Source organism: Mus caroli, chromosome 1 (assembly GCF_900094665.2).
Source record: "Mus caroli chromosome 1, CAROLI_EIJ_v1.1, whole genome shotgun sequence".
Lineage (NCBI taxonomy): Eukaryota > Metazoa > Chordata > Mammalia > Rodentia > Muridae > Mus > Mus caroli.
Window position 1 is genome coordinate 118,007,915 of NC_034570.1, and position 20,122 is coordinate 118,028,036.

The window sequence follows — 20,122 nt, forward strand, 5'->3', positions numbered from 1 at the left end:
CTAGCCTGAGCAGTGGCCATCCTCCACTGAGCTGACAATTCAGCTAGTGACCTCTCATGGTAGGTACATGCTACGGCTTCCTCACCAGTGTCCTTTATACACACTGATGTAACCATATGGCTAGGAAGCCTAAGCACAGGCTGGAGAGATAACTCAATAAAGTGCTTGCTGTCCAAGCATGAGGACCTGTGTGTAATCCCAAGAAGCCTCGTAGAAGGCCCAAGCCTAGAAGTAGTTGCTCGAATTCCTAGCTTCAAGCAAAGAGACAGGCAGATCCTTCGGGCTTGATGACCAGCCTTGTTAAGTTCCCAATTCAGTGAGAAACCCTGTCACAAACAAAACAAAGAGAATGGCACCTGAGGTTGTCTTCTGTCATCCATACATGTGTACATACATATACACACTCGCAGAAAAGATTCTTAGGAGAACTTTAATTTAAAATAAGTGTAAACAGTATAAATTTTCTATTGTGCTGCAAATGAGCAAGCTCAAATCGCATGCCATTAAGTGAAACAAGGCAGTTTGAAAGGCAAATTCCTCAGAACTCACTGACTTTTAAGATCCCCCCAAAATGAACTTATAGAAGCATACAGCAATGTAATAGAAGTTGTTGGTCAAATCACCCAAATTTTCAATGATACTGGAAGAATATTTAGCTAGTTCACATGGAACATGGTGATTACAGCTACAAACAAGTATTCTCAACTCGGAAATGCTAAGATGTACATTTTCATTGTTCTTATCACAAGAAAAACAACAGACAAATGTGTGAGGTAATGTATATGCTAATTAATTTACATTAGCCCATTCCATAATGTTTACATTTATCAAAGCATCGTGCTGTATACCACGAGGGTAAAAAAGTTCAATTGTCAATTAAAGTTTTTTAATTAAGTAAGATTCTGTCTTACGACCCCATCAATTCAGATTGTCAGATGATCAAAGTTTACTTCAGAAATTATGGTCAATACCGGATTCTTTTATGTGATCAATGGCTGGCAGAGACATATTTATGTATCTTCTGAGTTTGTTAAGCTGAACTGACTGGGAGGCAATTGCCTCTTGTCAAAGAACTCTCTAAGTATTCATAGGAGGTAGCAGCAATAAGAACTCTGCAGGCAGGCCTTGACTTATGACGGTTAGACTTAACGAGCAATCTTTTTTTTTTTTTTAAACTTTACAAGAAAGGAAAAGCAATATGAGTTTAATAGGAGCCACTCTTTGAATGTTGATCTTTTCCTGAGTCAGTGACATGTGCTCTGACCCTCGTTTGCTGTGCTGTGCAGCAGTAGTGAGAGGTAGCCCTAAGTCACAGGCTGGATCATGACATGGACAGTGAACTGGATTGCCAGTACGTTTTGGATATAGCTACTTAATAAGTTACATCAAGAGAGTCAGCCTTTATGATAAAATAGGCATTATGTTCAATGTTTTTATTTGACTGTGGGCTAAAAGAGAGTTCTGAGCACACTGAAGATAGTCCAGACTGGGCTGTGACTTATCATATATTTTTAACTCAATACTTTGGAGGCTGAACAGATGGCTCAGCAGGTAAGAACACATACTGCTCTTGCAAAGCACCCAGATTCTGTTCTCAGCACCCACGCCAGGCAGCTTGTAACTGCCCGTAATTCCAGGTTAAATCTAACTGAAGCCCCCTTCTGCCTCCAGGAGCACTGTAGACAAGGGCATGCATGCACCCATGCCCACACATGTGCAAACACACAAGTACATACATGTACACACCAGCAAATAATTTAAACATACAATCCTTTGAATTTGTGATGGGTTTTTAAAAACATAGCTCCATGGTTAATTAAGGAGAATTTTCCATAAAAATAGGTCAAAAGGAAAAGAGAGCTAGCCAAGCCATGTCAGTAAAGAGATGCTTTCTATGGGATGCCTGCCGGGTCAGGATGACAGCATTTGTCTACCAGGGATTGAAATGCATAGCGCATCCCCAACACAACACCAAGTACAGCACAAGAAGTCATTCAGTAAATGTCACTGTTGGTTGGTTAATATGCTGATTGACAGATGGCATCACCTGTGTTGTTACCACTGATGACAAGAATCCAGCTCAATTAGTTAAGTGTTCCTAAGTGCTTTCAAAAGAAAGTAGGAGGGGCTTGTGGGGTTGGAAGGAGGAATCTGGAGAGAGACTCACACAGGGGATAGAAAGAGACTGACTCTACATAGCAAAGTCTAGTCTCAAACTCCTGATCCTCTTGACTCAACCTTCTAAATGCTAGGATTATAGATGTATAGTACCAAACTAGGCCAGCTAATTTCATAAAAGGTTTTACCATCGTTAGCATAAAGCACCAATAGAACATTTGCTCACATGATGAAAATACCATTAAGCCAATTTCCCACCTTAAGATGGAATGGCCTGTGTGTTCTCAGTTTGTTGTAGCTGCTATGATAAAGTACCTCGGCCAAAAGCAATTTAGAGGAGGAAAGCACTTATTTTAGTTTACAATTACAGATTGTAGTCCATCATTAAGGAAAGGTAAGGTAGGAACGCAATAGCAGAAACTTGAAAGGCAGGGCTGGTTGCCATCCACACAGAATGAGCCTTGACAAAATAAATTATATCACCACCAAAGATGGACAGCAAGAACTATGGAGGATGGACTACGTGAGCTGGCTGGCTCATAGGCTGGACTATACTTAACAAGCTTTCTTATACATTTCAGGACCACCTGCCTAAGGGATAGTGCTGCTCACAGTGGGCTGGACCCTTCTGTATCAATTAACAATCAAGACAACCCCTTATATGTCCACAGACCAATCAGATTTATACAATTTCTCAACTGAGAGTACTCCTCTCAGATGACTCCCGACTGTGTTGAGTGGATAGTAAAAGTTGACCAGGACGTGTGCTTGCATTTTAAACATTATTACTAATGTTTAAAGTACTAATTACTAATGTTCATACCAGAGCACCGTAGAGAACTTGTAAGCCAAGTCACTGTCTTGGCAATATCTGTAGACTGATTCTCAGTCCGAATCCCTCCCATTTTCCTGAAGATACTGAAAAGAACAACTCTCAGAGGTTTGGATATCACATGTACTTTTGAAGGTCACCGATGGAAAATTTACTTAAAATTTGAGTGGAGACTCCTCTCCAGAGACGGGGTGGGCACGGAGGGGGGACTTACCTACTTGCACCTAAATAGAACCTAAAATGCAAACACTGCATTTTATTTAGTATAATAAAGATAATACCTGCCCACTAATGAGGCAAAACTCTTGAGAGATGGTGAGACTCAATAGTGTGAGGAGTTTCCCAGAAGAAATTCAGCTCATAATACTGTCCTGGTGTGTTTTTTGACATTAAAACTATTATTTTTATCCCCCAGCCCCTGGAAATGTCAGGAAGTCCTCAGGTGAGGTGTCTCTTTGTCATGGAGTGGGAAGTAGATCCTGACAAGCCACTTACAGCCTCAGTGGGAGCCAAGAGGCAGAGACAGCTCCAAAGGGGGCAGGTGACTCATCCTTGGTAAAGAGGGAAGGAGATTTATATAAATTATCCAAAACATTAATAGAATCCTAAAACCAATTAGAGACATCAGAATATGAAAGAGTTATTTAAGAAGTTCATCTGAAACCTGGATAAACATTTTTTTCATATTAAAAAATTCAATGTATTTAAAGAGAAATAACCTGGCAAATTGGGGTTCCAAGTGTTTTCTACTGTTTCCACTGGGCCTTTAAGGCCATTTCCTCTCCACATGGTGATTGACCCTCATCTATTGCATCTGAACTTGTCCCAAAGAAAAACTTAGGCAGGTCTGGGAATACAACTCAGCCAGGAGCCTTGCACGCATGAGGGTCTGAGTTTGATCCCCAGAATCAGCATAAACATAACTGGGGAACTGTAATCACAATCCCAGTACTAGTGAAGTGGAGATAAGTATCCCAAGGCCAGTAAGAGGCCCTAGCCACAAACCAAAACAAATGGGTGATACATGATGAATGACAGCCAAGGTTCTCCTCTGGCCTCCCTACACACACACACACACACACACACACACACACACACAAGCCATGGGGATAAACTGGTCACATAGTCAAGACAAAAAAAAAAAAACAAAACAAAAAAAACAACAACAAAAAACCAAACACTCATCATAAATATGATTTGTTTATATCTGTGCCACTACTGGAAAAATGAGATACCAGCCATTTTAAGTCACATGATATTCAAGAGAGATGGACAACCATGTTAAAGAGCCTAGTAGAAATGATCCCCAGGCCTCCTGCCTGACTCCTGCACTGCAAGAAGAATGGCACTCAGTTGTCCCCCTCTCTCTCTCAACCCAAAACCCCAGAAGGCATTGTGAGCCAAAGACTTTTCCAGATGCTGGTAGAAGAATCAGAATGGCTCAGGCCAGCCTGGAAACTCAGCTCTGTGTAGTTCAGTACTATGTGAACAGACAGGGGTTGAGGTCCTGGAATGATGCAGGCCCTGGAATCTCACTGTGTAGAACCTCTGCATTTCCAGGGCCTTCTGGTATACCAAGAAAAATGTCTTCATTTGGTAACTCCAACACTGGCTTATCAGTTAGGTCTCTCAAAAGGAGATCAGGCCTGAAGTTTAGTTAGTAGGCAACTCTAACTAGGGCATATTTAGAATTTTGTCTTTTGTTTGTGTGTGTGTGTGTTTATTTTACATCTATGATTTCCTCTTACTAACCCATTTAACATTGCTGTCCATTAGAATCTTCCTACAGCTGAGTTTTCCCTCCAGGATCTGCTTCCCAAGATTGCTCTACCATATCTCACTCATTCTGTCTGGAATGCTTGTATAGGGCCCAGCCATGTACCATCATTTTCCGGAGTGACACCCTGACATGTGTACACTTCATACACTGACTCTGAACCTCACTGCCAAGGCATGTACCAAGGATGGCTGGGACAACATCTCCATAGCTCTCAGACTCTGGGTAATACTAAACACTAAGCATCTATTAGTTGTTCAATTGAAACTTGGGCTGTTGTCTCTGGAGATATCACATCAACCCACAGTCCCCTAGTTCCTACACCAGAGTATCCCATAATCCTCATTGCTTCCATAATCACACTGCTTTCTCTCATCATAGTACCTACAGTCCTCTGTTTCCTTGTCCTACAATGGTCATTTTCCTCTGCTGTCTACCATCAGACTATCCATGATTCTTGGCTTTCTCTTATCAGAATACCCATGATTCTCTCTTTTCTCATCAGACTACCTATGATTATATGCTGCCTCTAATCTGAGTTCTCATAGCACCAAAGGTCCTCTCATTTGTTTAAAGTTTACTGTTCTCCAGGAACTAACTCAGCTTCTTCCTTCCCTAGAAGCTCATGTCTCCTACACTGGCTACTCTGAGAGAAATACTGCTATCAGGAAAATGAAGACAAAACCCGATTGCAGCACTCTTCACCAGGCAGGAAAGCAACATGTAAAGTTGAACTGTTCTGCAGCCCTGATAAAGATGTGGGGATTATGCAAATTCCTATGCTTATGCCACACTCATGCTAGTTAGCTCAGAATCCCTGGAGTGCAAGTAGGGCATGCATAATGTGTTTTTGTGCATGGTCATGTGTGTGTATGTGTGTGTGTGTGTGTGTGTGTGTGTGTGTGTGTGTATGGGATGTATTTATGAGTGAAAGTGTGTGGGAGGACTACTCGCCCATGCCAGGCATATGTAGAGATTAGAGGTTAATGTTGGGATATCTTCCTCAATTGCTTCTCCAACGTAGTGTTGTCTCTCACTGCCCTGGAGCTTGTCAAATAGGTTATACAGCTGGCCATGGAGCTGCTCCCACATTGCTGGGTTTACAAGGATGGGGCACCACATGGGTTTAGAGGACCATACTCGAGTAGGTCCTCAAGCTTGTGCATGAAACACTTAGCCCACCAAGCCATCTACGCCCTCAAGATGAGTAATGTTTAAAGCTGTACAGGTGACTGCCAGACACGGCTGAGTCTGAGTAATATGGGGAGAGAATACAACTAATGTTATCCCTACCAAACTATGGAATCCAGTCGACAGCAGCCTGACTCACTGTACAACACTCAAAAAGCCAACTTCCTGAGCAAAACGAAGTTACTTCCATGACAAGGTGAACCTAACTTCCTGCTCCAGCTATTGGAAAAGGCTAACATGTGGATCAAATGACTGCAAAGGAGATATTAATTATTTCTGTGCCTGTTCTCACTATCATTCCCTCGAGGTAATGTTGAGCTGCTCAAAAGGAAAGAAGTGCTAAAAATACACAAAGAAGAAAAATGCAATAACAGAAGGCTCGGAAAGAAAATCAAATACAGTGACCCAAGAGAAATACAGCCTAATTTATATCTTGAGGGTATGTTTACAAATTATTTTGTAAATGCAATAAAATAGATTGTAGAGTATTTGCAAAGGAGCTGTTCTCAGATCATCACTTGTAATTACAGCAGAAACTTCCTAATTCAGAATAAGGCATCAACTTGGCCTTAGCAGACAGACAAAGGGATTGCTGTGCTAATTCATTAATCAATTAATTTGGGACAGAACAAAATGGATTAGAAGTGAGTTATCAAATCTACCAAGAAAGGACCCATTTGGGGGGAAATGCACATGTATCTCCACATCCAACTACAAAATCAAGCAGAAAGAGAACATTGGCCATTCATTTATGCAGAGAAAGCAACACAAGCCATGGTAAGACATGATTTTTAGTGGGTTTAAGGGATCATGGACTTGGTTTATTAGTAAGGGCCCTCCATGGGACTACTGTGTTTATCCATGGGACATCCTAAATGTTCCCTGAGATCTTTGGTATCTGATTGCTTTCTGCTCATATTAACTTCCACAAGCTCTGTGCAAAGGGATCCACACAGCATTATTCACATTTGAGCAAGGCTGCCAGCTGACAGGCAGGCAGAAGAGGCTGCAGTACTTAGCTGACTTCTTTATTATCTCCATCTTTTAAGAGTTGACTACATTCAGGAGCATGCTAGCACAACCCACATGATCCAAAAGCGGCAAAGGTGAGACGAGTCTTAGCTGGTTACGGATCATTTCTCATCTCCTCCCCCAGTCAATCGCATTGCTATCAGAGAGAATAAAAAGCTGATCACTTTGCATTACTGCATCTGGTTAGAGGATGCAGTGAGTCCTGAACACTGCTGTTTATCTCACCTTTTCCATTTTATCCAGATCAAGAATGATTCCACCCACAATTCAGATGAGCCTCCCCACAGGCATGGATAGAGACCCATCTATCACATGTGTCTAGACTATGTCAGATTAAACAATTAACTCTAACTACCACAGAGTTAAAAAAAAATATCTGGGGTGTGTAAAAAGAAAAAAATACCGCCTGCATTTCCTTGAGAGCATAGTTTAGACTTCCTTTGAGATCTTTTCCCGGGCTCCCACCATAAGAATCAACTGGTTCCAAACCATCTCCTGGAGCATATTAGCTACTTTTCAGTTACATAGAACACCATGATAATATGCTCTGTTTTCAGAGGGGATACTGTCCATAGTGACAGGGAAAACATGGTATCAGGAGCATGAATCTGGCCTTGAAGTCAGGAGGCAGAGTGGTCACATTCAGTCTACACACTGAAAACTCATACACAAGAAACAGGAAATGGTGCTAGGTTATAAAACATAAGAGCCCGTCCCAATGATATACTTTCTTCAGCAAGGCTTAACCTCTGAAATCTTCTTGAGTGGTGCCACTACATGTATAAGCAAGTGTCCAGATTATACAGTCTTAGAGCATATCCTGTTCCGTTTACAACATTTCCCTCTGTGCAGCCCCGTAAGTTCAGCAACTACCATAGATTTGGCCTCTCTGATGAGCCAGCCATTGTGTGGTTCTCCAAACACTACCATGTAAGTCAATCAAATAAACAACCTTCTACTACATAGTAATCTGATCAGTTTTGTTCCCTAAGTGAACTCTAACTAAACCCAGGTTATCACCCAGGAACTGAAAAAAATCACAATGATTCCCACACATTGAATCAACTGGGAAACAATGAAAACTATTCAACATATGAATAGCCAGTTTAGTTGCTAAGGAATTACAGGAACATGTTATATGTTAAGACCAGACAGGATGAGAATCCTATCACAGCCTAAACCCTTGGGTTCTTATTGAGTCCCAAGGAAGGCAGTTTTGAATAGATGGTCACTTCATGCAAGTTTAGAACCTGTTGAGCAATACGTAGGCCCAAGCATTGAAACCCATGAAGCCCAAGACATTGACCAAGATGTGGCTGTCAGTCAGTTAACATATTTATCCTGCAAGGGCTTCAGTAAGTTAACAAGCCTCGGCAGGTAGTATCGCATTCCTCTTGCCTCTCACCCAAACCATTCGCCTCTGATTACAGCTGTGGTCACTGTGCAAACAAAATGCATAAGGAGATTTTGTTGCATGAATGTGAGTACTTCAGTTCTGATCCCCAGAACCCCTACCTAAAAAGGCAAGTGTGGCAGGCCACACCTGTAATCCTAGAACTTGAAGCTGATAAGTCACTGTGTATGGAAGAGCTGGATAATATGAGAGAGCAAGGGGGAGGGGAGACACAGAGTGAGACAGAGATAGAGACAGAGATAGATAGATAGATAGATAGATAGATAGATAGATAGATAGAACTTTAGCCCTTCTGACTGCTTTATGATTTCCTCATTCTAAAAGAGTAAGACCATTTTTACCTTCATGAATCATCAGTAAGTCAAGTCCTAAAAATTAAGCCCAGTGTGTTAGCCTCAGTGAGTTAAGACGGTAAGTCAAAGTTCAAGGGTGGATACTATGATTTGGCTCGTTCAAATTCATTTGTCTCCCAAAAGAAATATTGAGCCAGTAATCTCAACCATCTCACCAATTTACCCAGGCTACATACTTACCAAAGGGCACCATCTTTTAGATTTTCTACCTGGGACTTCCTGACCTAGACAATATCTGAGTACAGTAGAAAAGTTTAGCCCTGTGCTGAAGTGAGCTGGGAAGGCATCTTCCCAGAGCAGCACTCATTTATAGGTTACGTCTGTTTCAGAAGGGAAGCCCTGTCCTACATTTACTCGGTGAGAATTCAGTTCAAAGGTCAAAATATCTAATAGTAGAAGTCTTCAGGTCTGAATAGAGAGTTTAGGAGGAAACTAAGAACTAGGAGATAGAATCAGAGCCCACAAGAGCAGTGAAATTCTTGAGAAGGAGGTAGGTTGTAATGCTCTCAACCTCCTCATTTTGTTTTAAAGGTTAGTGCCAGTGTAGTGGCATGTGCTTGTGAGCTGCAGAGGTAGAGATGGGTTGGTCCGTTAGGCTCACTGGTTAAGCCAGGCAGTCTAGCTTAATGAGAAAGCTGTAGGTCACAAGGAAATGCTGTTTCACAAAAGCTGGTGGGGACATATCAGATGGCTCAGCAGATAGAGGCACTTGCTGCTTACTCCTAAAACTTGAACTTGATCTTGGGGATACCTTCACTCCATAGTCAAAGAAAAGAAGCTAACTCTCTGAGTTGTCCCCTGACCACTACACATGCTCACTCTGCCAAATAAAAAGGCAGGCAAACAGTGCTCAAGAGAAATGACAGTGGCTCTTACTATCTGGCCTCCACAAGCATAGATACACATGTTTGCAGTCACCTGTGCACACACACACAAACATGTGCACACATACAAACATTAGTGCACACACACATCAACATGGATGTTGATTGTGATTCTGAATTTAAAAATAATCTCTAGTTAGTGCAGCCAGAAGAAATTACTCCTAAATGAGACTATTTTAGAAATTTCTAAAACTCTGAGAGTAATTATATTAGGTAGGAAATCATAAAAAACTCATCTTGTATACGCATCACAATGAAAACCGAATGTCCATCCTTAACAAAGGGCAGTACGTTTTTCTACTCTGAATGGAAGCACATACTTTGATCTGACCTTCTGTGAATAAAGGACACTGCTTAGAACCAAGAAAAAGAGGAACTAAAAAAAATTGCTCCCTCAAGGGATCATTTCAGTCCTTTAAAACTTAACACATAATAAAAACACTCCATTTAGCACCTTCTCCACTCCTGCAGCAATTCAGAGTTCAGAGAGATTCTAAGAAAAGGGCAAAGCTCTCAGCACAGAATCAAGAGTCTTCCTAAGTTTACAGGTCTCAGACATAAATAACAGCACTCACTAAAAATATTTCATATCCCAATTATTTATCATTTTATAAATAACTGTGCCAAGACTTCACTACTCTCTTCACAAACAGCAGAACTGTAGATCCCATTTTTTGCTATCTGTACAAGTGGACTGGATGAATTTACTGTTCATCAATGTTTTATATCTTTTCTTTAGGTTAAAATAAAAATAGTAAAAACAGGCCAAAAGGATTGCTTAGTGGATAAAGATGCCAGATGACCTGCGATGGATCCCCTGGACCCAGAGCATGGAAAGAGACAGCAGGTTCATACACACTGTCCTCTGACCTCCGTAGGTGTGCTGTGGTATTTGACTCCATCTCAACCCCCAATGGCACAAATAAAGTAGATGAATAAATAAATGTAATAACATTTTAAATGGCACCGAAAAAAAAGAAAACCCTTTATAAATAGCTCCTATGGTTCACAGTGGTGTCTCTTCTATTAGCTAGGTGACTGCCAGGTCACATACCAGAACAAGTAAAAGTAGGAACGACTCAAAGTTGACAAATGCATGCTGTGTGTGTGTGTGTGTGTGTGTGTGTGTGCTGGAAGAGGATAGGGATTGTGGGGCGAACCCAGCTCCAAACTTCAACCTCATTCTCTTCCATAATAGGAAGGGGACCCTTGTGATTGGAATGTAGACCTTATAGTTGGAATAGGGTGGTATTCAAGCATCTCCCTGGTTCCCAGCCAAGCCACCATGGCCAGAGAAATTACTAGATTGCTCTATCAAAGAAAACATCAAAACCAAGAAGCACGCCCTGATCATAACTTTAATTCAGTAGATTCAGGGGTGTGGTCACTGATCTGACACCATAGCTAGTCCCTTAGGTGACATCAGGACTCAGCCAAGGATGTGAAGAACTAGAAAGCAAGACCTTTCTAACTTGAAAATCACACACTTTAATTCTACTATACTGCTTTGCTGGTGAAAAAGAAAATATTGTCATGGTAACAGTTTGGAAACTTTACATTTTTATGCCCCGAATATAGTCAGTAAAGATGCTTTCAAAGAAAGAGGTTGCTTCCTTCTTTTAAGGGTAAGGAACATATTTCTGCAGTTCTGACTTTTCTGTGTGGGGTACTTACAGTTTTGGTTTTGCATACTTGAGTATACGTAAATCATGATTTTAAAAGAAAAACATGAAGTTTGAGATAACAAATTTCCCACTGTTTTTGGTAAGAATTATAACTTTTAAATTAATTAATTAATTAATTAATTTAGGGAGATGGATGAATCTCAGTTGTTCAAAGGCTCAGATAGCATCCAAAGTCCCCAGTTCTATCCCAGTAACTCATATTCAGTGGATATTTGTAATCTTAGCACTCAGGAGTGGAGGCAGGATGATCAGAATTTAAAGGTCATCCTTGGCTACAGAATGAGTTTTAGTACATTAGAAAGGCATTTAGAACTAACTTGTAGAAAATCAACAACTCACCCAGGCTGGTTTTAAGCAGTAGTGATAAGGTCCCAGACATTGCCATGAGCCAAATTAACATGTACATTTCGGCTGGGCATGGTGGCACAGGCCTTTAATCCCAGCACTTGGGAGGCAGAGGCAGGCAGATTTCTGAGTTCGAGGCCAGCCTGGTCTACAGAGTGAGTTCCAGGACAGCCAGGGCTACACAGAGAAACCCTGCCTCAAAAACACAAACACAAAAACAAAAACAACAACAACAAAAAAAAACATGTACATTTCAGCCCAGGAGATGACTCAGCAGGTTCAAGCCCTAGAACCCATATAAAAAGCAGGACGTGGTCATGTACACCTGTATTTTCCATGCTCTTGTGGTGAGACAAGGCAGAGGGAGAAATTGTCAGCAAGCTCATGGGCTAGCTAGCTTGGAGCACAGAGTGATGCAACAGAGTGGAAGGCATCCTACCTCAGAATATATTGAAAGGAGAGAAAAGGTTTTCCTCTGATCGCCATGCATGTGCCATGACATGTCTGCTCCTGTACTCCCCCACACATAAAGATTAACTAATATTAAAACACTTATTTTTGAGATGAACCTGTCTCTGGATAACCAGGAATGGGGCATTCTCCATAATTAATCACACCTTGCAATTATTTTGAAGAATTACTTAAGGATGAAAAAAGTAATTTAAATGTTGAACTAGGTGACATGGAGTAGAAATTTTTTTTCTATAAAATATGGAAGGGGTGAATATGGTCACCTGCATAATGTGTGCATACAGAAATGTCACTGTGATGCTTATTAGTTTGTATAATTAATGTAAACTAATAAAAGTTACCCAAGGGAAAGCCAAAAGATTCCAAGCTCATTGAGATGTGGATGGAAGGATGATGTGGCTGGAGCTCATCTTTGCAAGCGATGGTGCCAGGCTCAGCTATTACAAGGCTCGCCAGGAAGGGAAAATGGAACAACAGAGTCAGACAAACTTGAATCCTGGGATCACTTTTCTGGTCACTGTGAATAACCAGAGTTCTATAAATTCTCTACCGTGAGGACCATTTAATTCTTTGGACTCAGCCTCTACTCTACCTTTGTGGCTACCTTCTATGCCGCCTAAAAGGACCTGTGTCCAATTCCCAGCATCCAGATGAAAAGTCAAGCAATATGCTGCATGCTTGTAATCCCAGTATAGCAGAGGAAAGAGACAGGCCAATCCCTGGAGCTTGCAGGTCAACTACCCTACACGACTTGTTAAATTCCAGGCCAGGGAAGAACCTGTTTGCAAAAGCCAGGTAGTCAGCACCAGCGGGATGACATCAACGTTGACCTCTGTCCTCCATTTGCTTGCACATACATAGACACTTATGCCCCCAAATCAATACACATGTGCATATAGACAACAGGAACAGAAACAAGGACTCTCTCCCTGTGTTGACTTCTAAGTGTGCAAACAGAATAGAATTCTCCAGAAGGCATTTGACATTTTGCTCTTGTGTCGTTTTAACAACATTGTAGCCCACTGAGGATATTTATATTTAGAAACCCCCAATTTAGTTCCAAACTCTTTTTTAAAAGCATGAAAAATGAGGAACACAGAGACTTTCTGTGTGAGGTCCAAAGTCTTATTCCTCGTCCCATTTGGCTGTCACATTTTTAATGAATTAACTTATGTGATTCAATTCACGTTTCTTATTTTTTATAAAGGGAAGTTGGAACATGAGGGAGTACAGCAGCTACGGTGGAGAAGCACACAGGCAGCTGGGGACACAGGGGGCCTCTGAAAGCCCAATTCATCACAAGTGCTGTGAGGATCCAAGTACATCCAGGCTGCCCCTGGGTATGCATCCTGGTAGATAGAGAGACGATGTGTCTGTCTCCTAATACTTGCTCTGTTTCACAGATGTTCAATGACCCTCTTTCTCATGTGCAGTTTGGATTTTTTCTTTCAAACATAAGTTTCCAAACATAACTACATAATAGGCCAGCCAGGGTGGCAGGATGCAACATGGTTTTTCGGTAAGCCTGGAATATCCAGAGAGTAGGAGCCACAGAGCCAGATGAAGCGAGAGGGAAGCATATGCTTACCCTGGGGGTCTCCTGAAGAAAACTTCTCTTGTCTTGCATCCCCCTCCCCAGAGAAACGAGTCCATCCTCAGTGCACACAGGGACTTCTCTGCACAGAGATAATGGCTCCATCACACTGGCAATGGTACTTCCACTGCAAACATGAGGAGCTACCATTGCCTGTCCTACACACTTGTGGCTTTTCTTTTTCATCTCTTCTATTTCATTATTCATCAGCTAGATTGACTAGTGTATGAACAAGTGCAAGTACATGGGAGAGTTCATGTGTGTACTCACATGGAGGTCAGGGGTTGATTTTGGCTGTTGTTTCCTTGAAGCCATCGAAACTGTTTGGTTTTGGTTTTGTTGTTGGTGTTGGTGGCTTATTTATTTATTTATTTATATATATATATATTCATTGTTGGTACTTTATTATTTATTTATTTTGAGACAGGGTTTCTTTTGGCTGGCTATCACTGATAAGGCTGAGCTAACTGGCCAGTAAAGTCCAGAGATCCTTTTGACTCTGCCTCCACAGTGCTGACATGACAAGTGTGTGTGCCACCACACCTGACCTATACACGGGTGTTAGGCAGGGAACTCGCATCCCTGCACTTGTACAACTACTTTAGGAGCAGAGTCATCTCTCCAGCCCCCACTCATTTATTTTAATTTTGAAACAGTGTCTTTTTGATCTGGGTTTTTAGAGTGTGCCCACTTTTATCTCAACACATAGTGGTTCCATTTAATGCCACTCAGCCCCCCTGGGAATATCTGGGACTCAGTTCTAATTTCAGTAGGAGTCAAATAGGTATCTATCACAACAGCTTAAGGTGGACACAAGAAGACCCATTTTCGAGGATGCTGGACCAACAAGAATCTTTAGAGCTGACAGCACTGGCCATTTGTATCTTGACACAAATCTGGTATATCTGGAGTTTAAATACTAGGAAATAGGCACGGGATTCCTGTTCTTGTGCCCATATTAAGTGGTGGTCCATAAAGAATGGCTCAATTATGGGAATTCCTAGGCAGGGGACCAGCTCTCTAGGGATTAGATCACACAAGGTCATCTGGCTTTAGGGGAGCACATAGAAAAGCCAGGTAAGATGTTGCATGGTTTTAATCCTAGCACTGAGAAGTACAGCACACTGATCCCTGGGGCTCCCTGCAGCCAGCATAGCTGAACGAGCAAGTTTCAGGCCGTGAGAGACCGTGTCACAAAACAAGCAAACAAAGTAGACAAGGCCTAGGGAATAACAGCTAAGGTTGGCTTCTTGTCTGTATAAGCACACATGTACACATGTACACATATACCCATATATACCTATACAAACAGGCAAATCTCACACACATGTGCATTTGTGCACATGTGCACACATACACAGATATCCACAGGTGCATAGGTAGAGTTATACATGCATACACTCAAGTATGCACATAGGTATATGCATATAGGTACGTGTGCATACACATGTATGTTCACTTGCACACAAATGACTTCATACACAAAATGTGAGGTCATGAAAATCATTCAAACTAAAAAGAAATGGCGAGAGCAGCACAGGGGCATTCTTCAGCTGTTAGACAGAAAGGCCTGTCCTACTTTGCCTGTTATAATTTATACAAGGACATACATTATGCAATGCATTCAGAAACGTACCCAGCAAAGAAAATCTGACTGTTTTTAATGTGTATGAAACAATGGGTGTAGAGCTCGAACACTAGGACTTGTGGCTCTGTTATTCAATAGTAAATGACAATAGAAGTCTCTGGACAAACAATTGCACCACCAAGGAAAACCAAGCGAGCTACAGCTTTTCCCTACACTGGACCTTCACACAGGTGTGAGGCTCCCTCCAGGGGAAATGCTGCAAGTGAGAAAATCTGTGTCAGGTGGGGTAAAGATAACCCATATTAGGATGGACCAAATTTCCTTGCTATTTTACAAAATTCAACACGTGATCTGAGAAAGATGGATAACCAGGAGATCCACCAGCACGGTCAGCAGTGTCTTACATAAGCTGCATTGACACTCTGCGCCATCTTTACAACAATAAAATTGGTGAATAAAGGGAGCCCGCCAAGAACTTAGTGCTTTCAAACCCATTCCGCCCCACAACCACTCTGTCTCATCCTCTCCCTCATTCCCAGCCAGAGGATAAGGCCATGCCTATATATCTCAGATCTCTGTGTTTTTATAACCCATGTTCCATCTTATGGATGCTCCTAAAGTCGACAAGCACAATGAACAAAATACTCTCCTCTGTATACCTTGAATTCAAATGAATAACTCTCTTCTCTCTAGGAACTAAGGGACTGAGGTATACAAAGAGTTCTGAAAATGTACTTTTATTAGTGATCTATGAAGGAGAACAAATGACAAGATTTGGGGGTCATATAACTACATTTTGGTGTACATGCACACGTATGCATGTGCATGTCTGTGCATGTGATGGCCATAGGTCAATCCTGGATATCTTCCTCACTCATTCTATCCTCCATCATGGTTTCTGAGTCAGAATGTCAGTTTTACTTGGAAAACTCACTGATTACCCTATGCTGGCCATGTAGTGGGCCCAGGCATCTTCTTCTCAGTCACTATGATTTTCCTAACCTCCACAGGCCTAGGTTGTACCTCACACATACAGCTCCTCAGCCTGTAATGGCCCAACCACCATCCTCTACTGTTCAGATCCATCAGTGTTCCACCTCTGGCAAATGCTCTTCAATAAACTCCTCTCATGTGCCTCAAGCATATCACACAGACATCTCCCACCTCCCACAACAGGACAATGTGATGCCTTCTCAATGCTCCAGGCACACCTAGAATCTATCTCTAGGAGGTATTTTAGGAAGCATTGGGATACATAAATATGTTTAAGATTTCTTAAAATAAAGGGGACTGGATGGCCTCGAAGAAGAAAAGCAAACCAAACACATTGGTACCCAGCGAAGAGTCAGAATCATGGTATACCTGGTAGGCTGTGATCTTGGCAGGTTCTTCCTTTTTCTGCTCTGGGGATCCTTGGCTCTGCAACAGACTTCGGACAGTTTCTTCCATTCTAAGAAACAGAAGCATGAAGACATTCTTCAAGATGGTTTCCCACTAACACGGGGCTGTCAGTCATCTCAGTGCTTACTTCCCAAACTTAGAAGAGTCAATGTCTTTCCCCTCTCCTTTATTTCCTAAGCTAAGGATTTGAGGAATGGGGAATACAGCTTAGGGGTAGATGCAAAGCTTTGGGTTTAATTGAGAGAGAGAAACAGAGAGAGACAGATAGAGAGATACAGAGAGACACAAAGAGAAGAGAGAGACAGAGAGACAGAGGGAGAAGGATGAAGGGACAGAGGAAAAGGAAGGAAAGAAGGAAGAAGAAAAGGGATAGAGAAGGCAGGGAGATATATGGAGGAAAAGAAGGGAGAGGAAATGAAGAACATAGACAGGAAGGGAGTGAAGGAGACAGGGTCAGTGGGCAGAAGTAGGGACATGAAGTCACTACAGTTGTTCTGTTCCTGTACACATGTCCTAGCAGCTCTGGTCACTTGTCATCTCCTTTTTATTCACTACAATATCTCACATCAATCTTCCTTTGGTCAATTTGCCACATTAACAGATCTTGTATGACAAAACTTTTCACAGGGAGATGCAAGACACATGTCTATTCACCCCAGATAAGGAACCCATGCCATGGGTGGAATCCATCCTAAAGTATGGATACCACTGAAGTGCAATTTGTTGAATGGATGAGTTTTATTGGATTTACTTATTGAAACAGAAATGACTCAGACAGCTGCATCACCAAAACTCATCCCAGCTCACAAAACTAGGAACCTGGAGCACGCTGCAGCCTGCGGGCAGCTCAGTAGGTTGGAGAGTATCTCCCTCAGGTACCTCGGTTGTTCTACACCTCTTCCAAGAAGCTGGGCTGGTTTCTGCTTTTTCCAGGCAGCTGGTCTAGTCTGAGTCTTTGTAGCTTTGCTTGTCTTGGGGGACAGATAGGGAGGTCTTCTTTGCAGCTTGGCTTCACTTTGCTGGAGGGAGATTCTCAGCTTTTTAATGCTAATGCTGGCAGGGCAGGAATTGGTGAATCTGGTCAGTTTTAGGGACTTCCTGAAACTATTTTGAGTCCTTATCCTTCCTGCATAAGGAGCTTTCCTGAATGATGGAATGTTTCAATAATGCAGGAAAATGTTATACAACAACAGATCTTTTACACATGCATTCTCTCTACTGACATATTGCTGTTTCTTTCCATGGTGGCCTTCCCACATCAGCACACAAGTTTTTCCTTCATTCTTTTCAACTGCTTCTAAGAACTTCATGGTGTCAAGGTCACTGGCAGATATTTAACCCTTCAGTTACTGAATTTAAGTTGCTTCACAACTTTGCCAACTCAATCAAGATCATTTCCTGTGTCTTTCAAAGTGATTCACAAGTATTTCTATAGCTTATACTACAACATGTTTCATGTCCTAATCCTTCTTGGCTTTAAATACCTACTTCCAAAGACTTCTGTGATATTAACTCCAAGTAGTATCTTGGTAGTATCTAGAGCCATCATAGAAAGAAATCCTTGTACATGTGTGAGAGAGTGTTTATAGATTAGGATAACTGAGGTGAGATCCACTCTGAATTTGATTGACACCTACCACCTTTTCTAGGATAGTTTGTATCTTCAAACTGTGAGCCCTAATAAAGCCTTCCTTGTGTTGTTTTCGCCAGGTGTTTTGAGGCAGCACAGTAAGTAATACAATGCCAATGGTGCCCAAAGTGATACCCACTTCCACTTCTGACACTAACTTATAACTTACGTTGTTGTTAAATGCTGTTTTGTGATTCCCTGTTATTGGGGACAGACTTTCGGGATCTCCATCCCAATCCACTCAGGATGTTTCCTCATGTATCATCAACCTCTTTGAAGTCATACACTCTATATCATTCACTTTGTCCCTTAAAAACCTCCCACTTTAATGCACAAATATTTCACACATGCATGTCTTGCTCCTAGAGTACGTGATACCTTGTGGTATGTGGTTATGCCTCACATTTCTCATGCTCTCATTCATTTACAAATAAAGCTGCTACTCGGTACAGAGTTCATATCTGTCAGTTCATTGTCTAAAGGACAGAATACTTACAATGGGCCAGGTGTACTCCATGTGTATCTCAACTCTGCATATATGACACTGATACTGGGCTCCTCCTCAAGGGTTCAAAGGTCATAATTCTACCAAGAAGAATGCCTGAGCATCAATGTTTATTGATGAACTATGGCAGCTAAACGATGGGACTCACTTAAATGTCCAATAGTAAAGGAATGGGGAAAGAAGATGTGATCTATATATATGATGGAGAACTTTCAGCCATTAAAAAAACCCAAAAAACCCAAACAAACGAACAAAAAAAAACCATAGAGAGGCGGATGTTAGCAGCCAACCATTGGACTGCCGGGTCCCTAATAGAGGAGTTAGAGAAGGGACTTAAGGAGTTGAAGGGGTTTGCAACCCCATAGGAAGAACAACAATATCAACCAACCAGACCCTCCAGAACTTCCAGGGACTAAACCATCAGCAAAGGAGTACACATGGCTCAAGCTGCATATGTACCAGAGGATGGCCTTGTCATGCATGAATGGAAGGAGAGGTCCTTGGTCCTATGAAGGCTCAATAGTTGCCCCAGTGTAAGGGAATTGAAAGTGGAGAGGTGGAGGAACATCCACATAGAAGCAGGGGGAGGGAGGATGTGATAGGGTGTTTCCAGGACGGAGGAAAACCAGGAAGGGGGATAACATTCGAAATGTAAATAAAGAAAACATCCCCCTCCAAAAACCTTCCAAAGTTACATAGTTTGCAAGGAAACATGAACAACAAGAACTAATCATATGAAGTGAGTTGAGTGAGAATCTCATGTTTTCTATCTTTTGTAGTTTCTATATTTAATAGATATGTAAAACAGCACGCATATAATGCACACATGTGCATACACATGGATGACAGAAAAATAGAAGGGATAAAGGAAACAAAATTAACAGGCAGCTGGGAAAGGCAAAGCTGCCCCCCATATTTTCAACTCTTAAATTATTAATAGCTTAAAATTGAACAGAGCTCATTGAAGAACTCTCTCATCTATTAATCATTTTAATGTACTTTAGGAATATCATTACATCTACTTGGAAGATGAGAAAGCTGAGTTAGTGAAAGGTTAGATGGCTTACTTAAGGGGCTGTGGTTAGGTGGGGGAGTGGGGGTGAGCAAGGTTCACTGACCCGATTATAGCAGTCCCTTCACCGACCTGAGCACAGCAGCCCCTTCTACTTGACTTCACTGAAATTTAGAGAAAATATTCCAAGTAAGAATGCAGACTTCTTCTAAGGTCTTCTCCAAGAATGCCTTTGCCGTGCAGAGTCTACGAGGAACTACTCTATTTTATCAGTGAAGGAGCTAAGGTCT

The 20,122-nt window shown here is 41.7% G+C and overlaps 1 protein-coding gene across 1 annotated transcript in view; it reads right to left on the minus strand.

The window, feature by feature from the left end:
* Positions 1 to 20,122, minus strand: part of Nckap5 (NCK associated protein 5) — an 805,148-nt gene that overhangs the window by 326,539 nt on the left and 458,487 nt on the right. Inside the window, 1 exon segment of the mRNA XM_029471137.1 lies at positions 16,647 to 16,734. Within this exon segment, the coding sequence (XP_029326997.1) occupies positions 16,647 to 16,734 (88 nt within the window).